The sequence below is a fragment of the Mesocricetus auratus genome, unplaced genomic scaffold (assembly GCF_017639785.1).
Source record: "Mesocricetus auratus isolate SY011 unplaced genomic scaffold, BCM_Maur_2.0 Super-Scaffold_100007, whole genome shotgun sequence".
Classification (NCBI taxonomy): Eukaryota; Metazoa; Chordata; class Mammalia; order Rodentia; family Cricetidae; genus Mesocricetus; species Mesocricetus auratus.
The window spans coordinates 94,665,051-94,685,716 of NW_024429191.1; the positions used below are offsets into that span (position 1 = coordinate 94,665,051).

Below are 20,666 nucleotides of genomic sequence, written 5' to 3' on the forward strand. Positions count from 1 at the left end.
CTCGAATCTCTTAGGAAGGGGTTCTCTCGGAAGTGTTTGTATACCACCCTCCATGATGCTGCATGCCCGGGTTTGGAGCAGCCCTCCGCAGACTAGGGCTCTACACCACCTGCTAACCCTCCACCCACATGTGCACAGAGGTGAAACCGTGCTCCCAAAAAGTGGCAGGGCTGGGCCTTGAACCAGATACATGGGCTCCAAGATACATTAAACCAGGGTGGGGCATCGGGTTGAGTGACATCTGGGTCTCTTGGAGGAAAGCAGGTCAGGGTCCATGGCCACACACCTCTGCTGAACATTGTCCCTCAGCCTTCCTGCGAACTGGCAGCCAGCCTCTGAGGGGTGACGGTGGACACCGTGCCAGGCGCTCGGCAGAAGGTGCGGGCCTGCCCTTTGAGACCTGTGGGAGGTGGCCTGGATGGGGGTATGCTCAGGGTGACCACAAGGGCAGGGCAGGGTGGCCGGGAGCTCTGCCTGAGTTTCTTCTTCTCACCCTGTCTCTTGCTGCAGAGGCTTTGAACACACAGCTTGGAAGGATCTCTGTAGACTTCAGATGCTAACAGATCTACTGACTGGCCCGGATGTAGCCAGTAGCCAAGCACAGGGACACTGTTTTGTTTTTTGTTTGTTTTGTTTTGTTTTTTGAGACAGGGTTTCTCTGTGTAGCAGCCCTGGCTGTCCTGGAACTCGCTCTGTAGACCAGGCTGGCCTCGAACTCACAGAGATCCGCCTGCCTCTGCCTCCCGAGTGCGTGGCACCACCACCTGCCTATTTTGCTTTTGTTCTTTTCAGCCAGGCCCATGGCTCCCACTTGTAATTCAAACAATTGGAACGCTGAGGCAGGAGGATTGTGAGGTTGAAGTCAGCCCAGACTACACAACCAGACCCTGTCTCAGAGACACCACCAGTCCAGCATGGTAGCACATGCCTGAAATCCCAGCACTCAAGAGGCAGAGGCAGAGGCAGAGGATAGCCTTAAGCTTGAGACTAGCCTGATCTACATAATGAGTTACAGGCCTGCCGGGGCCCAGAGTAGAACTTGTGTCAAATATACCCCTCCCCCTGCAAAAAAAAAATGGCCATGCACGGTGGATATCCCTGTAATCACAGCACTCTGGAGGCAGATAGGAATCTTTGTTGGTTCAAGTTCTGTCTGGCCTTAGTGAGCTCCAGGGCAGCCTACAAAGTAACAAACAAATGGACAATAAAAACTACCTAAAAGTAACATTACCATCAAACTAAAGAAAACATTGTGAAGTCATGCCCTAAAGTGCTGTAGGACTTTAGCAGAATCACTATATGGGGTAGACATGACAGAATGAACAGCTGTTTCCCGGAGTGCTTTGACCTTGAAGAATCCTTGGGGAAAATAGTGATGCTTTCGCTGAAGGGGCATTGCAGCCATTGCATGACTGTGGTCACAAAACTTGTCTCTTGGCACACTGAGGCTCTTGGGTTATTGTGTATTGCTAACAACACATAATAAAGGACTAGAGTCATGAGGGCCTGTGACGGCTCTTCTTCAGTAAGACATGTAGACTATATTAGAAACCTTGGTAGCAATCAATAAATACACCTTCGTAAGGCTGTTTGGGGTTTAGTTCATCAGAGAGACCGGACCTTCCTAATGCCACATAGGCCCTAAAATTTCATCTTGGGTTGGGCGGTGGTGGCGCATGCCTTTAATCCCAGCACTCAGGAGTCAGAGGCAGGCAGATCTGTGTGAGTTGGAGGCCAGCCAGATCTATGGAGTGAGTTCCAGGACAGCCAGGACAGCAGAGAAACTCTGTCTCCAAAAAAATTTTTTCTCCCTCTTGGAATGGCTTCTTTCTTCAACTGACCCAAGCTACAAGGTATACCTTGACACAAAAGACACAAATAGGGGAGGTAGCACGGGGACTTGAGACCTGCCGCCAACCAGAAGACAAGCCATGTACCCTCTGGAGGTGGCACCTCCAAGGACGGGCCTCTTGGAGTCCTCCCAGATACGGCTTTGGGGAGAGGGGGGTGTGAGCAGGAGATCGGCAGGCGCGGGGTGCAGGCAGGTGGGTGCTGCCCTGGTCGGGCTTGGGCAGAGGGGACCCTGAGGCAATGGTCACAGTGCAGGAGGCCCAGGCAGCGCCTCTGCCGCATGTGCCAGGGCTGAGATGATGGGCACCAGGGGCGCTATGACATGTGTCTGCGCTGCTAGCCCAGGACCACAGTAGTGAGACCCTGTCTCAAAAGTAAAGAGATGGGCTGGAGAGGCAGCTCAGCCATCAGGAGCACCGGCTGCTCTTACAGAGGACCTGGGTTGGGTTCCCAGCACCCACACGGCAGCTCACAACTGTCTGTAACCCCAGTTCCAGGGGACCCGGTGCCTTCTGGCTGCCACAGGTTCCTGCACACACATGGTGGACATACGTGCACTCAGGCACACATGCATACTCATAAAATACAAATACGTATTTTAAAATAAAAAAACTAATTTTCAAAGAAAAGGGCTTTTGTTGGAAACTAAGTCAAAATGTTCTCCCCCTGCTCCCACTGGAGAAACTTACAGAGGTGGGTGTGGGGTGCAGACTGCACCCTGGAGGAGATGCCAGGCTGCGGACGCTCAGCAGCAGAGTTGACTCAAGCTGGGTAGCCTCACCTTGAGGAGCACAGCTCGTGTCCAGGTGACCTGACACCACTGCTGGCTCTTCCCTTGGCTTTTCCCTTTGCTCCTTGGCTGTGAGCCTCTGCTCGGACAGCTTCCTGGTAAAACCAGGCCTCCACAGATCCCCCAAGAATGGCAAAAAGGGGACCAGGCTAGAATGGCCTTCCTAGGTCCCATGTGTCTTCCCGGAGGGCAGGGCCGGCTGGAGTGCAGTTGCTAGCCAGGCTCTGTGGTGGAACATCTACACCCGACACAGATGTCGCTTGGCAGCAGGGGACCTCCACTGGGAAGAAACAGCTAAAGTGGGTGTTTGCTGAGCAGTCACTGAGCATGCTCAGAAAGGCACAGGCTGGTCTGCAGGCCCAGGCCTAGGCTGGGGTGAGGAGCCCTGCCACACGGGAGGGCAGATATGAGAGGCCTCCCACAGGGTAGCATGTTCTCTCTAGTGCCCATATCACCTGCTTCCTTGGCGCTCTGTAGAGAGAAGCCTTCCCACCTGCCTGGTCCCAGAGCCGCATCAGTCCCAAATGAACACACAGGACACTATATTAATTATGAAGCTGTTGGCTGTTTGCTTGTTTCTTACTGGCTAGCTCTGATTTAAGTATTTACCCATGTAAGTATTTCTCTTACCAGAGAAGGGGTCCGGACTTCTTACCCTATGGCGGTTACATCTTGATTCCCTGTGTTTCTCCTTCCCAGAGTCCTCCTGGACTCCTACTCCCACCTATCTTGCTTCCCTATTGGCCAACAGTGTTTTATTGACATATACACAGGACTTCCCCATCAGTGCTCTGTGTCCCAAAGACCCTGTGGGTCTGGTCCTGGTGTGGCCTTAGGGTTGGTGGGGCCACATCACTGTTGATTGTCTGATGTCATTTCCTTTGTCCAGGTTAGACTGGGCCCAGGTCCTTAATGGATGACCTTGCCTTTCTCTGGACTCCTTAGACACAAGGCTCCACACTCTGGGGTGAGGGAGATCCTCATCCACCCTGAGGTCTGACTGGGAGAGAGAACAAGGCAGCTATAGCAGGCAAATGGGGGTCAGGCATAAATCGATAGACGTGGGCCTAACTACCTCTCCCTGCTTCCTCTTAGCAGGTAACCACTCCAGGGCTCCTTCATAAAGAAAGCCTCTTGTTGGTGGGGCTGGAGAGATGGTTTAGCAGTTGGGAGCACTAGCTGCTCTTCCAAAGGACCCAGGTTCAATTCCCAGCACCCACATGGCAGCTCACAACTGTCTGTAACTCCAGTTCCAGGGGATCTGACATCCTCACACAGACATACGTGCAGCCAAAACACCAAAGTACATAAAATAAAAATAAATCTTTACTGGCTGGAGAGACGGCTCAGAGGTTAAGAGCACAGGCTGCTCTTCCAGGGGTCCTGAGTTCAATTCCCAACAAACCACATGGTGGCTCACAGCCATCTGTAACGAGAACTGGTACCCTCTTTTGGTGGGCAGGGACACATGCAGACAGAACACTGTATACATAATAATCTTTAAAAAATAAATTGTTATAAAACTTTTTTAAAATGTCCTTGATAAGAAAAGCTCTTGTGAGGCTGGGCGTTGGTGGTGCATGCCTTTGATTCCAGCACTCAGGAGGCAGAGGCAGGTGGATCTCTATGAGTTCGAGGCCAGCTTGGTCTACAGAGCGAGTTCCAGGACGGCCTCCAAAGCCACAGAGAAACCCTGTCTCGAAAAAGCAAAAAAATTAAAAAAAAAAGAAAACCCTTGTGTTAATGCCATCTGGAACTCAGTAGGCACGTCCTCACTCCCTCCCCCACAGGTGACATCCCTGGAGCTAGCCCTGCAGAGTGTCAGGGGCCCCTGGGTAACCACAACCTTCAGATTATCTCCTAGCTGCAGGCAACCACCCAAGGAGCACCCAGGGGCCTTAGGGTGGAGGGGCCAGATGAGGAGGCTTTTGACAGCCTGAGCCAGAGGCCCCACACAGCCCCATCCCTGCAGAGACATGAAGCTCCTTTGGCTGCTCTTGGTGGCCACGCTGGGTGAGTCTCCTGCAGACACCACGGGAAGAGCTTGGAGGAAGTAGAGAGTCCTGAGAGACCTGAAGGCAGAAGCACCAGAGGGAGAGAGGGAGAAGGTGTGTGCGCGTGAGTGTGTGTATGTGCGTGTGTGCGAGTGTGTGTGTGCATGCGTGCGTGTGTGTGTGCTATGAGTGTGTGAGTGTGTGCATGAGTGTGTGCGTGCGTGTGTATGTGTGAGTGTGTGTGTGTGTGTGTTGGGGCAGTGGGTGGGGGTGGGGGTGGGGGCTGAACAGGATATCCATAACAGCCCCATAGACTAACATGCTTGTATGGCTGACCCTGTTAGGACATCACCTGGATTCCATTGGTGTGGTGTGTGTGTGTGTGTGCATGCGCATGCATGTGCGTGAAAGAAAATTGTATGTGCATGAAAGAAATTGTATGTGCGTATGTGTGTGAATGCGTGTGAACATGTGAGAGAGAGAGAGTGTGTGTGTGTGTGTGCAGTTGTCATTGTGGATGCATATGGAAGTCAGACATTAAGGCAAGACGTTGAGGTGTTGAGGTGTCTTCTTCAGTCACTTCCCTACCTTAGTTTTTGAAGCAAAGGCTCTCTCTGTCTCTCTGTCTCTGTCTCTCTGTCTCTCTGTCTCTCTCTCTCTCTCTTTCTCTCTCTCTCTCTCCGGCCTGAAGCTTGCTGTTCCAGTTAGACTGTCTGGCTAGGTCCAGAAACCCACCTTTCTCTACCCTGCTCCACACCCGCCTTCTTTGGTGGGCGCCGGGGACCGGAACTTAGGTCTCACGCTTGCACAGCAAGCACTGTACCTCTGAGCCATCCCTCCTGGCCCCTGATTCCTGTCAACTTGCCTGCAGTGGGGCTCCCTGGTGTGAGGAGAGCTTTCATTTAAACCAGGCTGACGGTGCAGCGCCTGTAATCCCAGTGGAGGGAGGAAGGTCAGGAGTTCCAGGCTACCCTCAGGTACATAGTGAGCTCAAAGCCAGCCTGGAACATAGGACAGACCCTGTGTGAAGTAAGATCAAATAAAACAGCTGTCACCGTCAGAGCTGCTAAGTTGTTCCTGAGGCCTCAGTCAGGGGTGAGCCTGGGGGGGGGGCTGTCTGGCTGTCTCCCTCCTCTGCCCAGCTCCCCTGACCCTTCTCTTTCACAGCTGCCTGCAGCTTCTCAGGGGGACCGGCAGAAGGTGAGTAGCCCCGACACTGCAGGGAGAAGGATCTAGCTGGGGACGCCTCGGCCAGAGCTGCGCACCTGTGGTGGCGTGCCTTGGCTAGAGACAGATTATTGATGGTGAGGAAGGGGCGTGATGTGGTTGATGTGGACCCAGAGGAGGCCGGAAATCCTAGTGTGCACTTATCCCTGGAAGAGGGACCCACCCTCAGGAGGGGGTTGGTAAGGGAGCTGGGGAACTTGGACATTAAGGTTCTTTGCTCTGGAAGCAGCTGAGAGTGAGTGTTCTCTCTCTCTAAATATGGGTGTGTGTGTGTAATATGCATATGTATATGTGTGCATATATACATCTGTCTGTCTCCCCTTCCTCCCTTCCCTCCTCCTGTCTCCCCCTCCTCCCTCCCCTCCTCCTGTCTCTCCTTCCTCCCTTCCCTCCTCCTGTCTCCCCCTCCTCCCTCCCCTCCTCCTGTCTCTCCTTCCTCCCTTCCCTCCTCCTGTCTCTCCTTCCTCCATTCCCTCCTCCTGTCTCCCCCTCCTCCCTTCCCTCCTCCTTCCTTCTCTTTTCCTCCTAACAGTCCAGATGCAGAGCCAGGAAGGAAGGGCGTCAGGGAAAGACCACGGCCCCTGGCCTCCTCCAGTCGTGGCCCTCCCTTGGCTCTCAGCCTCATCCCTGTGGCCCTCAGGGTGGAGGCAGGCGGTCACCTCCGTGTCCTGTCTTGTCCCTTCACCCTGTGTCCCTGGGCATCCCCTTCTGTTCTGCCTAAGGGAGGTGCAGGGTGGTGTTGACGGAGGTCTCAGACGGACGAGGCACAGACCAAACTACCATTTCCTCATTTCTGTACAAAAGAAAAAGGTTATTAGTGTCATGGCTAAAAAAAGAGCTGGCGGCTGGGTCTCCGGAAAGTACCTGGGCAGAGGCCGTCCCGCCTTCCTGTCCCCTCAGCCCATGGCCTCTGCTCGGCACTGCTGATGAAGTCCTGCTAAGGAGGGTTCTGAAGGCTGCCCCTTGTCCCCTCACAAATCTCAGAGGATGTGTGGTTGCTGGCACTGTGGCAGGCCAGGAGGATAAAACCAGGTACAGGAAGAACACAGCCACCCCTCCCGCAGGGACAGAGAGCGCACGAGTGAGCAGCACTGCAGGCTGTTGGAATCCGGAGTGTAAGCCACCGTCCTGCAGGGACAGAGGGTGAGAGGTCGCTCTAGGCTGTTAGAATGGAAAGCATCAGTGGCTGTGGTGGCTCCTTGGAGTTAGAGACAGGAGGCTCAAAGGTGCTGGGCTACAGTGAACCCTATCTTTAAAATAAAAGTGTGCGTGCGTGCGTGCGTGTGTGTGCGCACGCGCGCGTGTGTGTGTGTGTGTGTGTGTGTGTGTGTGTGTGTGTGTGTGTATGGTGCCAGTCCTGGTTGGGCACCTTCAATTCTAGCACTTAGGAGGCAGATGCAGTAGGATTTCTGTCTGAGTTCTAAGCCAGCCTGGTCTACATGGTGAGTTGCAGGACAACACAGTGAAGCCCGTCACAAAAAAGACAGAAACAGAACAAAACGACAAACCTAGCAGCTGTCACCACAGCAGGCTCAGTGTGGAGAGTGATCCTTTCTATTTCCGCCTCGGGGAGCAAACCGGGCCTTCTTAGCACGCTTCCAGTCCCCACGTATGCAAATCAAGCTTCTATTCCAGGCCACCAAGATGGAAATGAGAGGGACCGTTTTTTCTTTTCACTTTTATAAGTCATGCTCATTGCTCTTCGTGAAGGAAAGAGAAAACCAAACAAACACATAACCACAATTTGGCCCTAAACTCCTTTCCCCACCCAGTGAGATGCAGTCTAGCCCCAAACACCTTCCTTGGACCCTGATAAGACCTGTTGTCCCCAAAGATCAAGCTGACGGAAGTCCTGTTAGAAGCCGGCCAAAGCCAGGCATTGGTGACGCATGCCTTTAATCCCAGCACTGGGGAGGCAGAGGCAGGAGGATCTCTGTGAGTTCGAGGCAGAGCAAGTTCCAGGTCAGCTGGAGTTACACGGAAAAACACTGTCTCAAAAACTCCAAACAGAAGAAGAAGAGGAGGAGGAGGAGGAAGAGGAGGAGGAGGAGGAAGAGGAGGAGGAAGAGGAAGAGGAGGAGGAGGAGGAGGAGGAGGAGGAGGAGATTGGCCAGAGAAGATCTGACTTTAGCATTAGGTCCAGTATCTCAAATTGGAAATCGATTTTGATTTAAAAAAATAAAATCTCCCTCACAAAGAGGGGCGCTTAGCAAAGAACTTAAAAAAAAAACACAGAAGAAAGGGCTCTGCTGGTGTCAGGCAGGTGGTTTCAGAACTTGTCTTCTCTCCGGGGGCCGCTTCTGTCTCCGCGGGTCACATCCTGCAGTGGAGTGTGGAGCGGGTCCCTGGCCTCAGCACTCAGCTGCAACACCAGTAGACATGAGGTCCCAGAGCAGGAATTAGGATCTGAAAGAAAGTGTTTCCAGCGGTCAGAAGCGTGGGGAGTCCCGGGAAATGTTTGTGACAGCCTGCAGCTTCCTCCACGGACTTCTCCTCTCTCTGTCTCTCTCTCTCTCTCTCTGTCTCTCTCTGTCTCTGTGTGTCTGTGAGTCTGTCCGTGTGTGTGTGTGTGTGTGTGTGTGTGTGTGTATCTGTGCACCGCATGCATTCAGTACCCACAGAAGCCAGGAGAGGGTTTGGATTCCTCTGGGAGTGGAGTTACAGGCAGTTGTGAACCCCTGTGTGACTCTGAGCAGTAAGCATTCTTAGCCACTGAGCCATCTCTCCAGTCCCCCAAAATGTACTCATACAGCAGTTTCCCTCCTGCCTGGCTTCCCAGGCTCGGAGTCATGTTATATTGGTGCTCGGCGTCGAGAAATGGGTGGGGCTCACTTCTTCCTTTTGGCCTCACGGGAAATCGAACCTCGGGCCTTGAACATGCCAGACTCAGGCCCTGCCGAGACATGATACCTCTAAACCTTCATTCATCATCATGATCAAATCATATTCCTTGCACAGGTCATGTTCAACTATTAGGGTTTGAAGCTGTTTCCTCTTGGTAGCCATGACCGGAGCTGCCTTGACATGTATGTGACGGATCTGGCTGGGTCTGTCTTTGATTCTGTTGGGATGTGTCCAGGAGTGTAATTACTGAGTCATTGCTAATTCTTTTAACGTTTCCTGCCCTTTTATTTATTTATTTAATGGTACTGGAGACTGACCTCGGGGGTCTTATGGTTGCTAGCCTTATTATATTCTACCATTGAGATACACTTCTTTCAAAATTCTTTTGCTATGTGTATGTGTGTCTGCATGGGTCTTTGTGAACCACCTTCTTCCGGTGCCCTGGGCAGCCAGGAGAGCATCCCCCCCCCCCCAGTCCCGGAGTTACAGGTGGTTGTGAGTTGACTGACAGAAGCTGGGACCAAAACCCAAATCTTCTACAAGTGTCCTTGACCACTGAGCCTTCTGCCCAGCTCCGACTACTTAGGTTTTTCTAAGAATTGTCCAACCAGAGTTTCTAAGTGCTTGACGCGCCTTGATCTTTTTCTTCCCCTGACGGATCCACCTTCCTAGACGTCACCGTCACCATTGCCTACAAAGTGCTGGAAGTTTACCCTCAGAGCCGCCGCGTGCTCATAACCTGCGACATCCCCGAGGCACCCCGGCCTGTCACTTACTCTCTCGTGGCTAGCCGAGGTGTCCTGGTGGCCAAAAGAGTTGTGCATGACTACAAGCCGGCCTCCTTCAACATCAACATCACGCTCAAGTCCAGCCCGGACCTGCTCACCTACTCCTGCCAAGCAGCCTCTAACCTGGGCACCTACGGGCCCAGCAGCAGGCTGCGGATGTACTCGGAGCTGTGGGCCAGTGAGTACAGGGGTGTGGCTGGAGAGGCTGGTAGGATTGTGGATCAGTGGAGGGGTGGACCAGGGGAGGGGATGGCGGACTTTGAGATGGGGATTTTACCGGGGAGAGAGGAGGAGGCAGCGGAGCAGGGGCAGAGGGCAAACTGCCTGCCTCCAAGGCTGTGCCCAGTCCGTGGTGACTGGAGGACACAGTCTCCTGGCGAGCAAGGGCCAGAAGGTGCAGTGGGGTCTGACATGGGGCTGGCAATCAAGGTATGGCTGCTGATTATTCATCCACACCCTGGGGAAGACAGTTAGGTCCCCCCCCCACTGCCACTGTGGAAATCAAAGTTCTCGGAGGCTGAGGGAGTTGCTTAGACAACTTTACTGCAAGTGACCACATCTGCTTTCATCCCCCCCACACCGCCCCCTCTCCCGGGAGCCGTCTTTCTTCCCTTTCCACCCCGGCCGTCACTCGCTGTTAACAGGAACAAGGAAGTATTGCTCTCCTCCATGAGTCCAGCATCCTTACCCCCCCAAAGACACCAGGACAAAGAGCCTGAAAGAGGGCATGAGGTGTCTGAAGCCCAGTTCGCGGAAGGCTGGGATCTCCTTGTGAGCTGCCTGTGGGACCTTGAGCAAGTCTCTCAATGTCTGGGCCTCAGTCGCTTTGCCTGTGCAGCAGGGTGCCAACAGGGCCGCCCCAGAGCTTGGCTTGGAAAGCTGCAAGGGAGGTTGCATTTCTGCACCGATGAGGCTGAGGCCGGGCATGGGACAGCTAGAGACTGGTCAGTGGGGATGCTTGCTCTGTGCATCCGACTGGAGACGCCAGCACCTCCATTCTTCCAAGCGGGCGGCTCTTGTCCTGAGGGAGCTTGCCTGGCCATCCTGATCCACGGCTCTTACCTTTCATCTCTAGGCCGCAGGTGTGCCAGGTTAGGCGAGCACACAAGCACACAATCGCTGAGCTACGTCCCTAGCCTAGCTTACAGGTTTATTTTTGTTTTCTGTGTCTGAGTGTGTTGCCTCTATGCCTGTGCTCCACATGTGCGTAGAGCCGTGGAGGCCAGATGGGGAGTCAGAGCCCCTGGAACTGGAGTTACAGACACTTGTGAGAGCTGAGAGCCTAACTGGGGTCCTTTGAGAGCAACAAGTACTTTTTTCTTTTCCTTTTTGTTTCTTTGGTTTTGTTTTATTGAGACAGGGTTTCTCTGTGTAACGCTGGTTTTCCAGGAAATTGCTCTGTAGACCAGGACTAGGCTGGCCTTGAACTCTATCTACCTCTGCCTCCCCAGTGCTAGGATTAAAGGTATGGGCCATCACAACCTGGCCAGGTTTCACATTGTAGCCCAAGTTGGCCTAGAATTTGCTGTGTATTCCAACCTGGCCTTAAATTCATGGGAATTTCCCATGCCTCCAACTGATTTGTTTGTTCGTTTTTGTTTGCTTGTTTTGTTTTTTCTTTTTTAACTAAAAGATTTATTTTGAGACAGGGTCTCTCTACATATCTCTAGCTGTCCTGGGACAGACTATACAGACCAGGCTGGCCTCAAACTCAGAGATCTGCCTGCCTCTGTCTCTGGAGTGTTGGGATTAAAGGCGTGGCCACCACGCCCAGCTGCTGATTCGTGTGTGATTTGTCCAGGTGCTTTTGGAGGCTGGGGTCATCAGACCCTCCCCCCCAGCTAGAGTTGCAGTGGTTGTGAATCACCCACCGTGGGTGCTGGGAGCCTACCAGGTCCTGTGCACGAGCAGTAAGCGCTCTCAACTGCTGAGCCATCTCTCTGCCCCGCCTGCCCATATTTATTTGTTTATTATTTTCTGCCTCACATTCCTGAGGGCTAGGATTTCAGGCATGTGCTGCCATGTCCAGCCAGATCACTATTTAGGAACTTAGCAGGCTGCCTGGGAACCCTGACAGCTGTCTGAGCAGTGCTAGCTTGGTGATGTGCGAACCTAGCTTTTGTGAGTCCAATTTTATTTTTAGCCCGGTCCCCGCAAGAGCTCAGTCCAAAACAATGTTTAAAGTTGCTCAGTGATGTCAGGCAGTGGTGGCGCACGCCTTGAGTCTCAGCACCCAGGAGGCAGACGCAGGTGGATCTCTGAGTCTGAGGCCAGTCTGGGTTACAGAATGAGTTCCAGGACAGCCAAGGCTACACAAAGAAACTGTCTCGAACCTCCCCCCAAGAAAGAAAAAATAAATAAATTTGTGAGACAGGGTTTCTTTGTGAAGTTCTGACTGTCCTGGAAATCACTCTGTAGATCAGGTGGCTTTGATCCACCTGCCTCTGCCTCCCGAGTGCTGGGATTAAAGGTGTGCACCACTATCTCCCAGGTCAGAAACAATTTTTTAAAAATCTATTTTAAAGGACGTTTTAAAAACGGAATTGTGTAGTCTATACAGCAAGCAGCCTAGAAGCCTAGACCAGCAGGGCAGAGGACAACCTGCAGACAGCCTGGGGGAGGTGGCGGTCACAGCTGAGTCTCTGGGTTCACTTGGCATATGAGGAGGAGAACGCACTGAGAGTCTAAAAAGTTCTCTCATCTCACCTGCACCGCCCTTTCCCTCTCTGCCAGAGCCCGTGTCCCAGCTGCAGACTGATGTCACACTGTACGATGGGGACTCGGGTCCCACCGTGAACCTGTCCTGCCTGGCATCCTCTGGCAGTCCACCCATCACCTACCATTTGGTCGGGGATGACGGACGTGTCCACGCACAGCAGAGGCCACTCCATGGGGAGCCCGCCACCTTCTCCATCCCGCTGTCCCAGATGTCGGGCTGGTTCCAGTGCCAAGCTGCAAACGGCATCAGTGCCAACAGCAGTGCCCGCATCCTGCTGCCCCCAGGTGAGAAGGCCCTTCCAGGCCGGGAGCAGGTGCTACGGCGTGCCCAGGAAGGTGGTCAGAGCTGGCCATGGCTGGACCTCTGCCCAGGAGCAGGATGGGCCTGAAGATGCCTCCCTTGTCCCTGGCCTAGCAGAAGCCCAACCCAAGCTCCTCACCGCCCTACAGGGGACCTCCTGCCCCTGATACCTACCTGCATCCTGGCTGGCAGTCTCATCTCCATTGCAGCCATTAGTGCTGGGGTTCTGAGCTCATCCAGGTAATCCATGGGGGCTTGACGGGGGTGTGGGGGTGGGGGATGAGCGGCTGACCACCTCTGTGGCCAGCAAGGGTCCTGAATGGGTTAGCCTTGTGAGACTGGTTGTCATCAAGGTACAAAGGGTGCCCAACCTGCAAATGCTGATTAAAGTCGAAAGTCTACGGTGTCCAGCACATTCCTTACACACCCCACCCTGACCAGGGCTCCCAGCTGACATCTGGAGGAGGGGCTACCCTATGGGTCTCATGGGGACTCCAGGGACTGGGCAGGAGCACCTGGCGTCCGTCGCCCTCCACAGAGGTCCCACCAGCCAGCCTTCTGCAGGCGTGAGGCCTGCCATTCCCCTCTCCCTCACATCTGACACGCACTGTGGCCAGGGCCTCTGGTCTCTGAGCACCAACCGCTGGCCTCTGGTGGTGGCCACTTCTCTCTCTCCTTGGACATGGCTCGGCCCCGGCTAGCACTTCTGGCTCCTCCTCCCAAGACTGTGCAGAGGCCAGACTCCTGGGAGGGCACACTGCGTCTCCGGGTGGGACCCATTGTTTTCATCTGTAAAATGGGTGGGGGTGGGAGTTTGCAGAGGCCTGGCTCCTGCTGACTGTGTGACCAGGGACCAGCGAGTGACCTGTTGGTGATTCAGTGAATTTAGTGGCGTGAGTAAACCCACTGATGCGCTTGAAACCATAAGATTGGGTGAGTGTGTCTGACCCAGACTGTCAACTCCATTGTCATCAGGTTGTGATCGGAAGACAGAGCCCAGGCTTGCTTCCCTGCCCTATACGGGAACCGTCCAACTGGAGCCAAAAAGAGCCTGAGGAGCGGGGGCAGAAAGGGTGTGTGCGTGCAGATCGGGGTACCAAAAACAGTGCACTCCCTGTTTGGGGGCCCAGAAGCCTAGGGCATTAGTGTGTATAAGGCCCAAAGAAATAAAACTGTGTGGTGTGTGGGAATTCTGCAGCATGAGTCACTGTTGGCCGTTCTCGCTACGAGAACACCAGTAGCTGGGTGGGTGTGCTTACTCACAGGAACACGGAGCCTGGCTCCTTAAACTTCTGGTCACAACCCCTTCGGGGGTTGCATAACTGAAAGGGGGGGTCACCGACAATTTGGCAACAGCCAAAGGTTTCTGTGTGTGGTGGCTCACATCTGTAATCCCAGAATTTGGGAGAAGTAGAGGCAGGAGGATCAGGAGTTCAGGGTCAATCTTGGTATGAGAGTCTGGTCTCAAAGAAACGACCAAATAAATCAAACAAGAATTGGGGCGCCGGCCGAGTGTGGTGGCGCACACTTTTGCTCCCAGCACTCGGGAGGCAGAGGCAGGCAGATCCATGTGGGTTGGAGGCCAGCCTGGTGTACAGAGCGAGTTCCAGGACAGCCGGAGCCACGCAGAGAAACCGTGTCTCGGAAAGAAAACAAAAGTCCCAGCCCATCTAGTGCCCTCCCCCTAACTTTCCCCCAGTGCGCCCCCTGGTGTGACAGGTTTCTGCCTCAGCTTCCCTTACTGCCCACCCCGTTACTGAGGTGTGTGTGTGCCCATTGCCCCTTACCCACTGGAGTGACTACGGACGCGCCATCTTGTCCTGACTCCATTTTGTGTCTGCCGCTGCTCAGTCCTCCACGCCCTCGACAGCCATGCCTGCTTTGGCAACGCATTTGTGCTCTCCACGTAAGGCTGTCTGTCTGGAGGCCTCTTGTCCGTCAGTGCGACCCCTGTGCTGGCACACAACCCCTTCACAGAGTAAGTACCAGGTTCCCTTTGTAAATGCTATTTTTCGGGGGGGCGGGGTAGCTGGGTTCTGTGAAATAATGATCTTATTTAGTTTTTAAGATTACATGCTTGTTGGGCAGTGGTCGCACACGCCTTTAATCCCAGGACTCAGGAGGCAGAGGCAGGCGGATCTCTGTGAGTTCAAGACCAGCCTGGTCTACAGAGCGAGTTCCAGGACAGACTCCAAAACAATACAGAGAAACCCTGTCTCGAAAAACAAACAAACAATATGTCATTCTTTTCTGTATGTGCTTGTGTGTTTTGAGACAGAACCTCAGATAGCTCAGGCTGGTCTTGAACTCCTTATCCCCCTGCCTCCCCTCCTCCTCCTGAGACTAGATACTTTTCGGTGCACGATCTTGGAGCAGACTCTCTGGCCTTCAGAGCCTTTTCTCTGGCAGGTCCTGGAAGAGTGGGTAAAGGGTTGTCCTCCAGCCCCTCCCAGGCCTAGCTCGGCAGGAAAGAGTAGCCGATTGGCGGGGCCAGACTTGTTCCTACTGTCGTCCCGAGGCTCGAACCCAGGAACCTCTGATGTTCTAGGCAAGAACTTATGCCCCAGTCCTTTGGTCTGGAGCAGAGTGGTGAGCTCTGGACATTTCTGGGTTGGTGGGATTCGGGTGTCTGGAGAGCTTTCTGGGGAGGGCCAGAAGCCAGAGCACTGTGTAGGTGTAAGGGGGCGTGGTCGCCAAGGGTTTCTCTTCCAGGACGCTCTCCGACCCTTTCTGGTTGAACTTAGCAGGATAGACCTCCCAGGGGTGAGCTTTTCCTTCCACTCTGCCCCACCCTGGCGCCGCAGGCGCAGCTCAAAGTTCCTGCCACCTGCCACCTGCCACCAGGGCAGGCGCAGGAGGGGCGCTCGGCGGCGAGTCCCTGCGGTTGGCCACGCCCCCGCTCGGCGGCTGGCCACGCCCCCGCTCGCCGGCCGGCCACGCCCCCGGGGCCCAGAACGGGGCGGGGCGGCCCGGCTGGTTCTCTGCCCATCCGCGGCTCGGCGGCGACGGCGACATGGAGAGCGGGGCCTACGGCGCGGCCAACGCGGGCGGCTCCTTCGACCTGAGGCGCTTCGTGTCGCAGCCTCAGGTGGTGACGCGCCTCGTGAGCATGGTGAGTCGGCCGGAGGGGGGCCCGGAGCCGCGCGCGCCGGCCACTCGGGCCCCGCGGGCCGCCGCCGGCTTCCGAGCGCGACAGGTGGCAGCGGCCGCCCGTCCCAGGCCTGGCGGAGAGCGCGGGGCCCCCCGGCGCGCCCCTCCGCGTCTCCCGTCTCTTCCGGGCCGTGCGTCCTGTCGCCTCTCCCACTGCGCGGCTCCGGATCTTGTCTCACCCACTCCCGGCCCCTCCGCACCCTCAAACCACTGGTCCCGGCCGGGCGCCCCGGTGCGGGATGTCCCGGCGGTGTCCCGGGGAGGCAGGCCCTTCGCCCTGCTGGCAGTGGGTGGGGCTGGGGGGGGAACCACGCCACAGCAGGTGGCCTGCGCGCCGCGGCTCCCAGCGTGGGGGGATTTCACCTGCAAGGGACTTTCTGAGGCCGCGTGGGGTGCAAAGGGGGGGGGGGGAGGGTGGCCTGGCGCCCCGAAGCAGGGGCTTCCTTCCCGCGCAGAGGTCTGCGGAACCCTCTGCCCAGCAGCCGGGCAAGCCCTCCGGTACCAGGCGCGTATGGCGGCTGTCTGTGTCTTGCTCGGGACGGGAAACACTGAGAGCGGATTGCTTTAGCTGCTGGCACTGAGGGCGGGCGGGCCTGCTGCTCCCCGGGGGACCTGGGCCTGCGGTCCTGGAGGTGCCCCGGCTCCCCGAGCCTCCCAGCCTTGCGGCGGACTCTAGAAGACTCCGTCCTGGGCTGGACCCTGTCAGTCAGGCTGGCAGTGCCAGGAGTCCTGACCCAGACTCTGCACCCGGCCTGGGAGTTCCGGCTTCATCTGCGGCGGGAGGCGGGGCTTGTGACTTCAGTTCCACGGCCCTACGGAGAGCGTTCAGGGTTAGGGTTGGAGAATCGGTTTGCTCTGTCTGGCCCTGGTGGTCTGGAGGCAGCCAGGTGCCCACAGGCTCGGCTCCCATCTGCCGCGTCGAGGTGGGCTTTGGCAGTGGCCTTGAGGTGTGAGAAGGAGGCGAAAATGACTTGGGCGATTCCAAAAGGGCTGTTTTCCCCCAACGGGACAGCTTCTCCTGGTGTTTCCCACCTCGGCCCTGGCTCCTGTGGATCGGACCACCCCACGAACCTTGTCCTGGGTTCCAGACTGTAGGTCTCTTCAGGGGACCAGCCAGTGTGCCAGAAAATCTGGAAGGCCTTGTAGGGGGAAGGCTGGCTAGCTGGGGGGTCACTTGAGCACTAGTGGAGTCTTGGAAGGGGCCAGGGCTGCTACTGAAGGGTGTTCTGGAAGATGCTGGATGGTGTAGAATTGACTCGGGACAGGGCGTTGTGGTGAGGGTTGGATGAAACCCTTGGGTTTTGCCGCCGGGATTTTGTGGCCCATCTTGTTGAAAACTCCTTCAAATGGATGTGGCGGCTCACACCTGTAATCTCAGCACTGGGTGGTTAAAGGCAGGATGATGGTTACAGGCTTCAGGCCAGCCCCAGCCAGAGTGAGAGCCTGTCTTCTGTGAGTCTGAGTGTTTGCCTGTGTGTGAAGGGGTTCCATGTGCATGCTTGGTGTCCACAAGTCAGAAGGTGGCTATCCGGCCCCCCGAAACTGGAGTTCCGGGTGGTTATGAGCCACACGTGGGCGCTGGGAAACCCAGGTCAGCGCTCTTAACTGGGGCAGGTGTGGCCCAGGCCTTTAATCCCAGCGGTCTGCTCTGGAGGCAGAGGCAGGTTCTCGTGAGTTCCAGGACGGCCAGGACTGCATAGTGAGACCTCTCTCAAAAACAAACGAAATCCACCAACAGCGTGGGGTGCACTTGCCCAAAGAGGATGGGATAGGATTGGGGGAGCCCCAAGCAAGCTTGGTAGTACATGATTGTCATCTCATCATTTGGGAGGTGAGGCAGGAGGGTCAGGAGTTAAGGTCATCCTGGTCTACACAGAGTACAGCCTGGGCTAAATGAGACCCCCTTCACCCAAAACAGACAATGAAAAACCCCAAACAAAAACCAAACCCAAACAAACAAAAACCCAGCCAGGAGGCAGAGGCAGGCTGATGTCTGTGAGTTCAAGACCAGCCTGGTCTACAGAGAAACCCTGTCTCAAAAAAAAAAAAAAAAAAAAAAAGCAAAAAAAAGAAAACCAAACCCAAATCTCATTTGCAAATGGAGATAAGGGGATTATTCTTTGTCTTTGTCACAAACCCAAATGAGATGACACCTGTAGTCAGGCAGCTAGGGATAGCCCTTTCCTGCAATCCTGCAATAGCCCACCCAGTCTGTCTCCGGCCCCCGGTGGTGAGGAACTGTGGATGACGCCCTGGCCACAACCTGCCCATCACCTGACTCCCAGGAGTCCAGAAGGGGTCGAAGCGCCGCTCTCCTAACAGGGCATCAGTAGAGAGACAAGAGACATCTGATGTCCCTGCTAGGAACCTCATCTCTGGGCCCCAAGAGGAGTCTGTGCGGGACATGGCCCACAGGGGTCTGCGCCTGTCCATCGACGCCCCTCTCCCTCAGGTCTTGGCCTTGATCGTGTTCTCCTGCATCTTCGGCGAGGGCTACAGCAACACTCATAACACGGATCAGTTACACTGTGTGTTCAACCAAAATGAGGATGCCTGCCGCTACGGCGGCGCCATCGGGGTGCTGGCCTTCCTGGCCTCGGCCTTCTTCCTCGTGGTCGATGCCCTTTTCTCCCAGATAAGCAATGCTACCGATCGCAAGTACCTGGTCATTGGCGACCTGCTCTTCTCAGGTATGCCTGTGGGGCCAGGGCGTCACAGCCGAGGGACCTCGGTGGTGTTGGGAGGGGTTGCCGATAGCCACTCAGGGTCACGAGCCCCACTTGAGGCTTCCCCTGGGTCCCCTTGTACGCTGGGATGGCACACGAGGCATCCTGACTTCAGAGACTCAAGGGTGTTGGGGCGTAAGGGTGGGGCGTGGCACTGGGTTTCTGGACTCGCCCACCCCACAACTGACACCTAAGCCCTCACTTCCCTCTTCTGGCCACACAGCACACAGCCTTGGGAGGGTCCTTTCCTTGAGTCCCTCCTGGGCCCCCTGGGAATCCCGGCTGTCCCCGGGGCCCACTCTTCCCTCCTTGTTGTCTCCCTAGCTCTCTGGACGTTCCTGTGGTTCGTTGGTTTCTGCTTCCTGACCAACCAGTGGGCAGCCACCAAAGCTGAGAATGTGCTTGTGGGAGCGGACTCGGCACGAGCCGCCATCACCTTCAGCTTCTTCTCCATCTTTTCCTGGGTAGGTGGGCCGGGGAGGGCAGCTCTGGAGGCTTCGGTGAGGACTGAGGTCCCCTTGCCCTGCCCACACCTTGGGTCTCCCCCTGCAGGGTGTGCTGGCTTCCCTGGCCTACCAGCGTTACAAGGCTGGAGTGGACGCCTTCATTGAGAACTACGTGGACCCCACCCCAGACCCCAACACAGCCTACGCCTCTTACCCCAGTTCCTCCGTGGAAAACTACCAGCAGCCCCCCTTCACCCAGAACGTGGAGACCACTGAGGGCTACCAGCCTCCCCCTGTGTACTGAGCAGCCAGGGGCCAAGAGGCAGGGAGAGTGCTTGGGGCCGCTCCTCTCCCCTGGACTTTTCTCTCTGGAGGTGGCTGCCTGGAACTGCAGTCCCTTGCCTGTTACAGTTGACAGCCAAAGAGCCCATTTCTGCATCCTAGCTGCAGCCTGGCAGAGCACACCCGAAGTGCCTGTGCCCAAGGGGTTTCACCACCGCCCAGCCAATCCTCCAGGGCATTTTTTAGGAAAGGGTTTTTCACTAAGATCTTCTCTCTCTGCCAACCCCCGGTACCGGGGATGGTGCCCAGGGCCTTGAATTCGCTTAACCAGTGCCACCAATGAGCTGTGTGCTAGCTCTTGCTGCTTTTGATAACCCTGGCCCATCTCAGCCAGAAGCAGATGCTTGCTTTGATAAATGCCATAGCTTCCCCTCAGCTCAGCTTGAGGCCACCGGAGTCCCGACTATCTTTTTTTCCTTCCAAAGTCGAGGTTGGGAGTCCATGCACCTGCCTCCTTGGAGTGCTGGGCCGAGACTACCCACACCCTCACTCAGGTTCACTACCCAGCTTTGGCTGGGCTCCATGCTCACTGCTGTCTTCTGGGGTCACCACTGCGCCAACTGTCCCAGACTGCTTGCCTGACAGCTGTGGAGCAGGTAGGGGACCGTGCTTATCTCTTCCCTCTGGCTCCTGCCCCTGGCAGGAGGGAGGAACTTAGCCTGGAGAGAGCACCCAGCTTTATGTAAATATTCCCCAGCAATTAGATACCAGTGAGGGCAGGAACCCCTGCACTGAATGTATTGGGAGACTTGGTGGGGACCCCCTGCCCTCAGGTTCTGTAGAGTAGTTGGGAGATGGAATAAACGGTTTTTTTCTCAGTGTGCTGTCCCTTGATGGCGCCTCAGGCTAGGGGTAGAAATACACTTTGGTAGGTCTTATTTTGAGAAAAGGCTTCAAACTTTAACCCTCCCCGAATGTTGGTTTCAAACCCTGGACTTCATGCTAGGCAACTGAGCTATACCCTAGCCTTTCAAAGACAGTGTCTACATAGCCCAGGCTGGCCTCAGAACTTACCACAGATGCTGAAGCACAGGCCTGTGCTGCCATGCTTAGCTACACCAGGATCTCACTATGTAACCCAGGCTAGCCTCCAACTTGAGGCAATCCTCCTGCCTCCGCCTGACTCCAGACCTTTTTTTTTTTTTTTTGAGAGAGTCTCACTGTGTAGCTATGGCTGTCCACCTGGCTCTGCCTCCTGAATGCTGAGAGAAAAGTTATAAACCATCATGCCAACTAGAACGTGTACTTTGAACATGGGGTGGCAGCTCCCCCAATGGGGTCTTCATTCTTCACACTGTCTTCTACTGCACCCTAAAATAGCCACTGTGTCAGCTTGTAAAGATGGGTTGTTCCTATTGGCATTGGTGGCGCACGCCTTTAATCCCAGTACTCGGGAGGCAGAGGCAGGCGGATCTCTGAGTTCGAGACCAGCCTGGTCTACAAGAGTTAGTTTCAGGACAGCCTCGGAAGGCACAGAGAAACCCTGTCT

At 55.4% G+C, this 20,666-nt stretch overlaps 2 protein-coding genes and 1 long non-coding RNA gene across 4 annotated transcripts; 2 read left to right on the forward strand and 1 right to left on the reverse strand.

Moving 5' to 3' along the window:
• Positions 1 to 4,263: 4,263 nt before the first annotated feature.
• LOC121141579 lies at positions 4,264 to 7,856 on the reverse strand. 2 transcript variants are annotated; one of them, XR_005878547.1, is made up of 3 exons: positions 7,371 to 7,856; positions 6,522 to 6,990; positions 4,264 to 5,655 (listed from the first exon to the last, which is right to left on the reverse strand). It is a non-coding gene; the product is annotated as an uncharacterized LOC121141579 (long non-coding RNA). The 2 variants fall into 2 exon arrangements; XR_005878548.1 differs by having other exon boundaries at positions 6,522 to 6,655; positions 6,727 to 7,856.
• Positions 7,857 to 8,866: 1,010 nt separating this feature from the next.
• Positions 8,867 to 13,703, forward strand: CUNH17orf99 (chromosome unknown C17orf99 homolog). Its single transcript, XM_040748074.1, has 5 exons — positions 8,867 to 8,888; positions 9,379 to 9,672; positions 12,228 to 12,497; positions 12,663 to 12,753; positions 13,489 to 13,703. The coding sequence occupies exons 1-5, from the start codon at positions 8,867 to 8,869 to the stop codon at positions 13,493 to 13,495; spliced, it is 684 nt and encodes a 227-aa protein (XP_040604008.1). The 3' UTR covers positions 13,496 to 13,703.
• Positions 13,704 to 15,469: 1,766 nt separating this feature from the next.
• Syngr2 (synaptogyrin 2) lies at positions 15,470 to 19,995 on the forward strand. The gene is made up of 4 exons (XM_005069858.4): positions 15,470 to 15,625; positions 18,116 to 18,353; positions 18,714 to 18,853; positions 18,942 to 19,995. The coding sequence occupies exons 1-4, from the start codon at positions 15,527 to 15,529 to the stop codon at positions 19,137 to 19,139; spliced, it is 675 nt and encodes a 224-aa protein (XP_005069915.1). The 5' UTR covers positions 15,470 to 15,526; the 3' UTR covers positions 19,140 to 19,995.
• Positions 19,996 to 20,666: the final 671 nt, after the last annotated feature.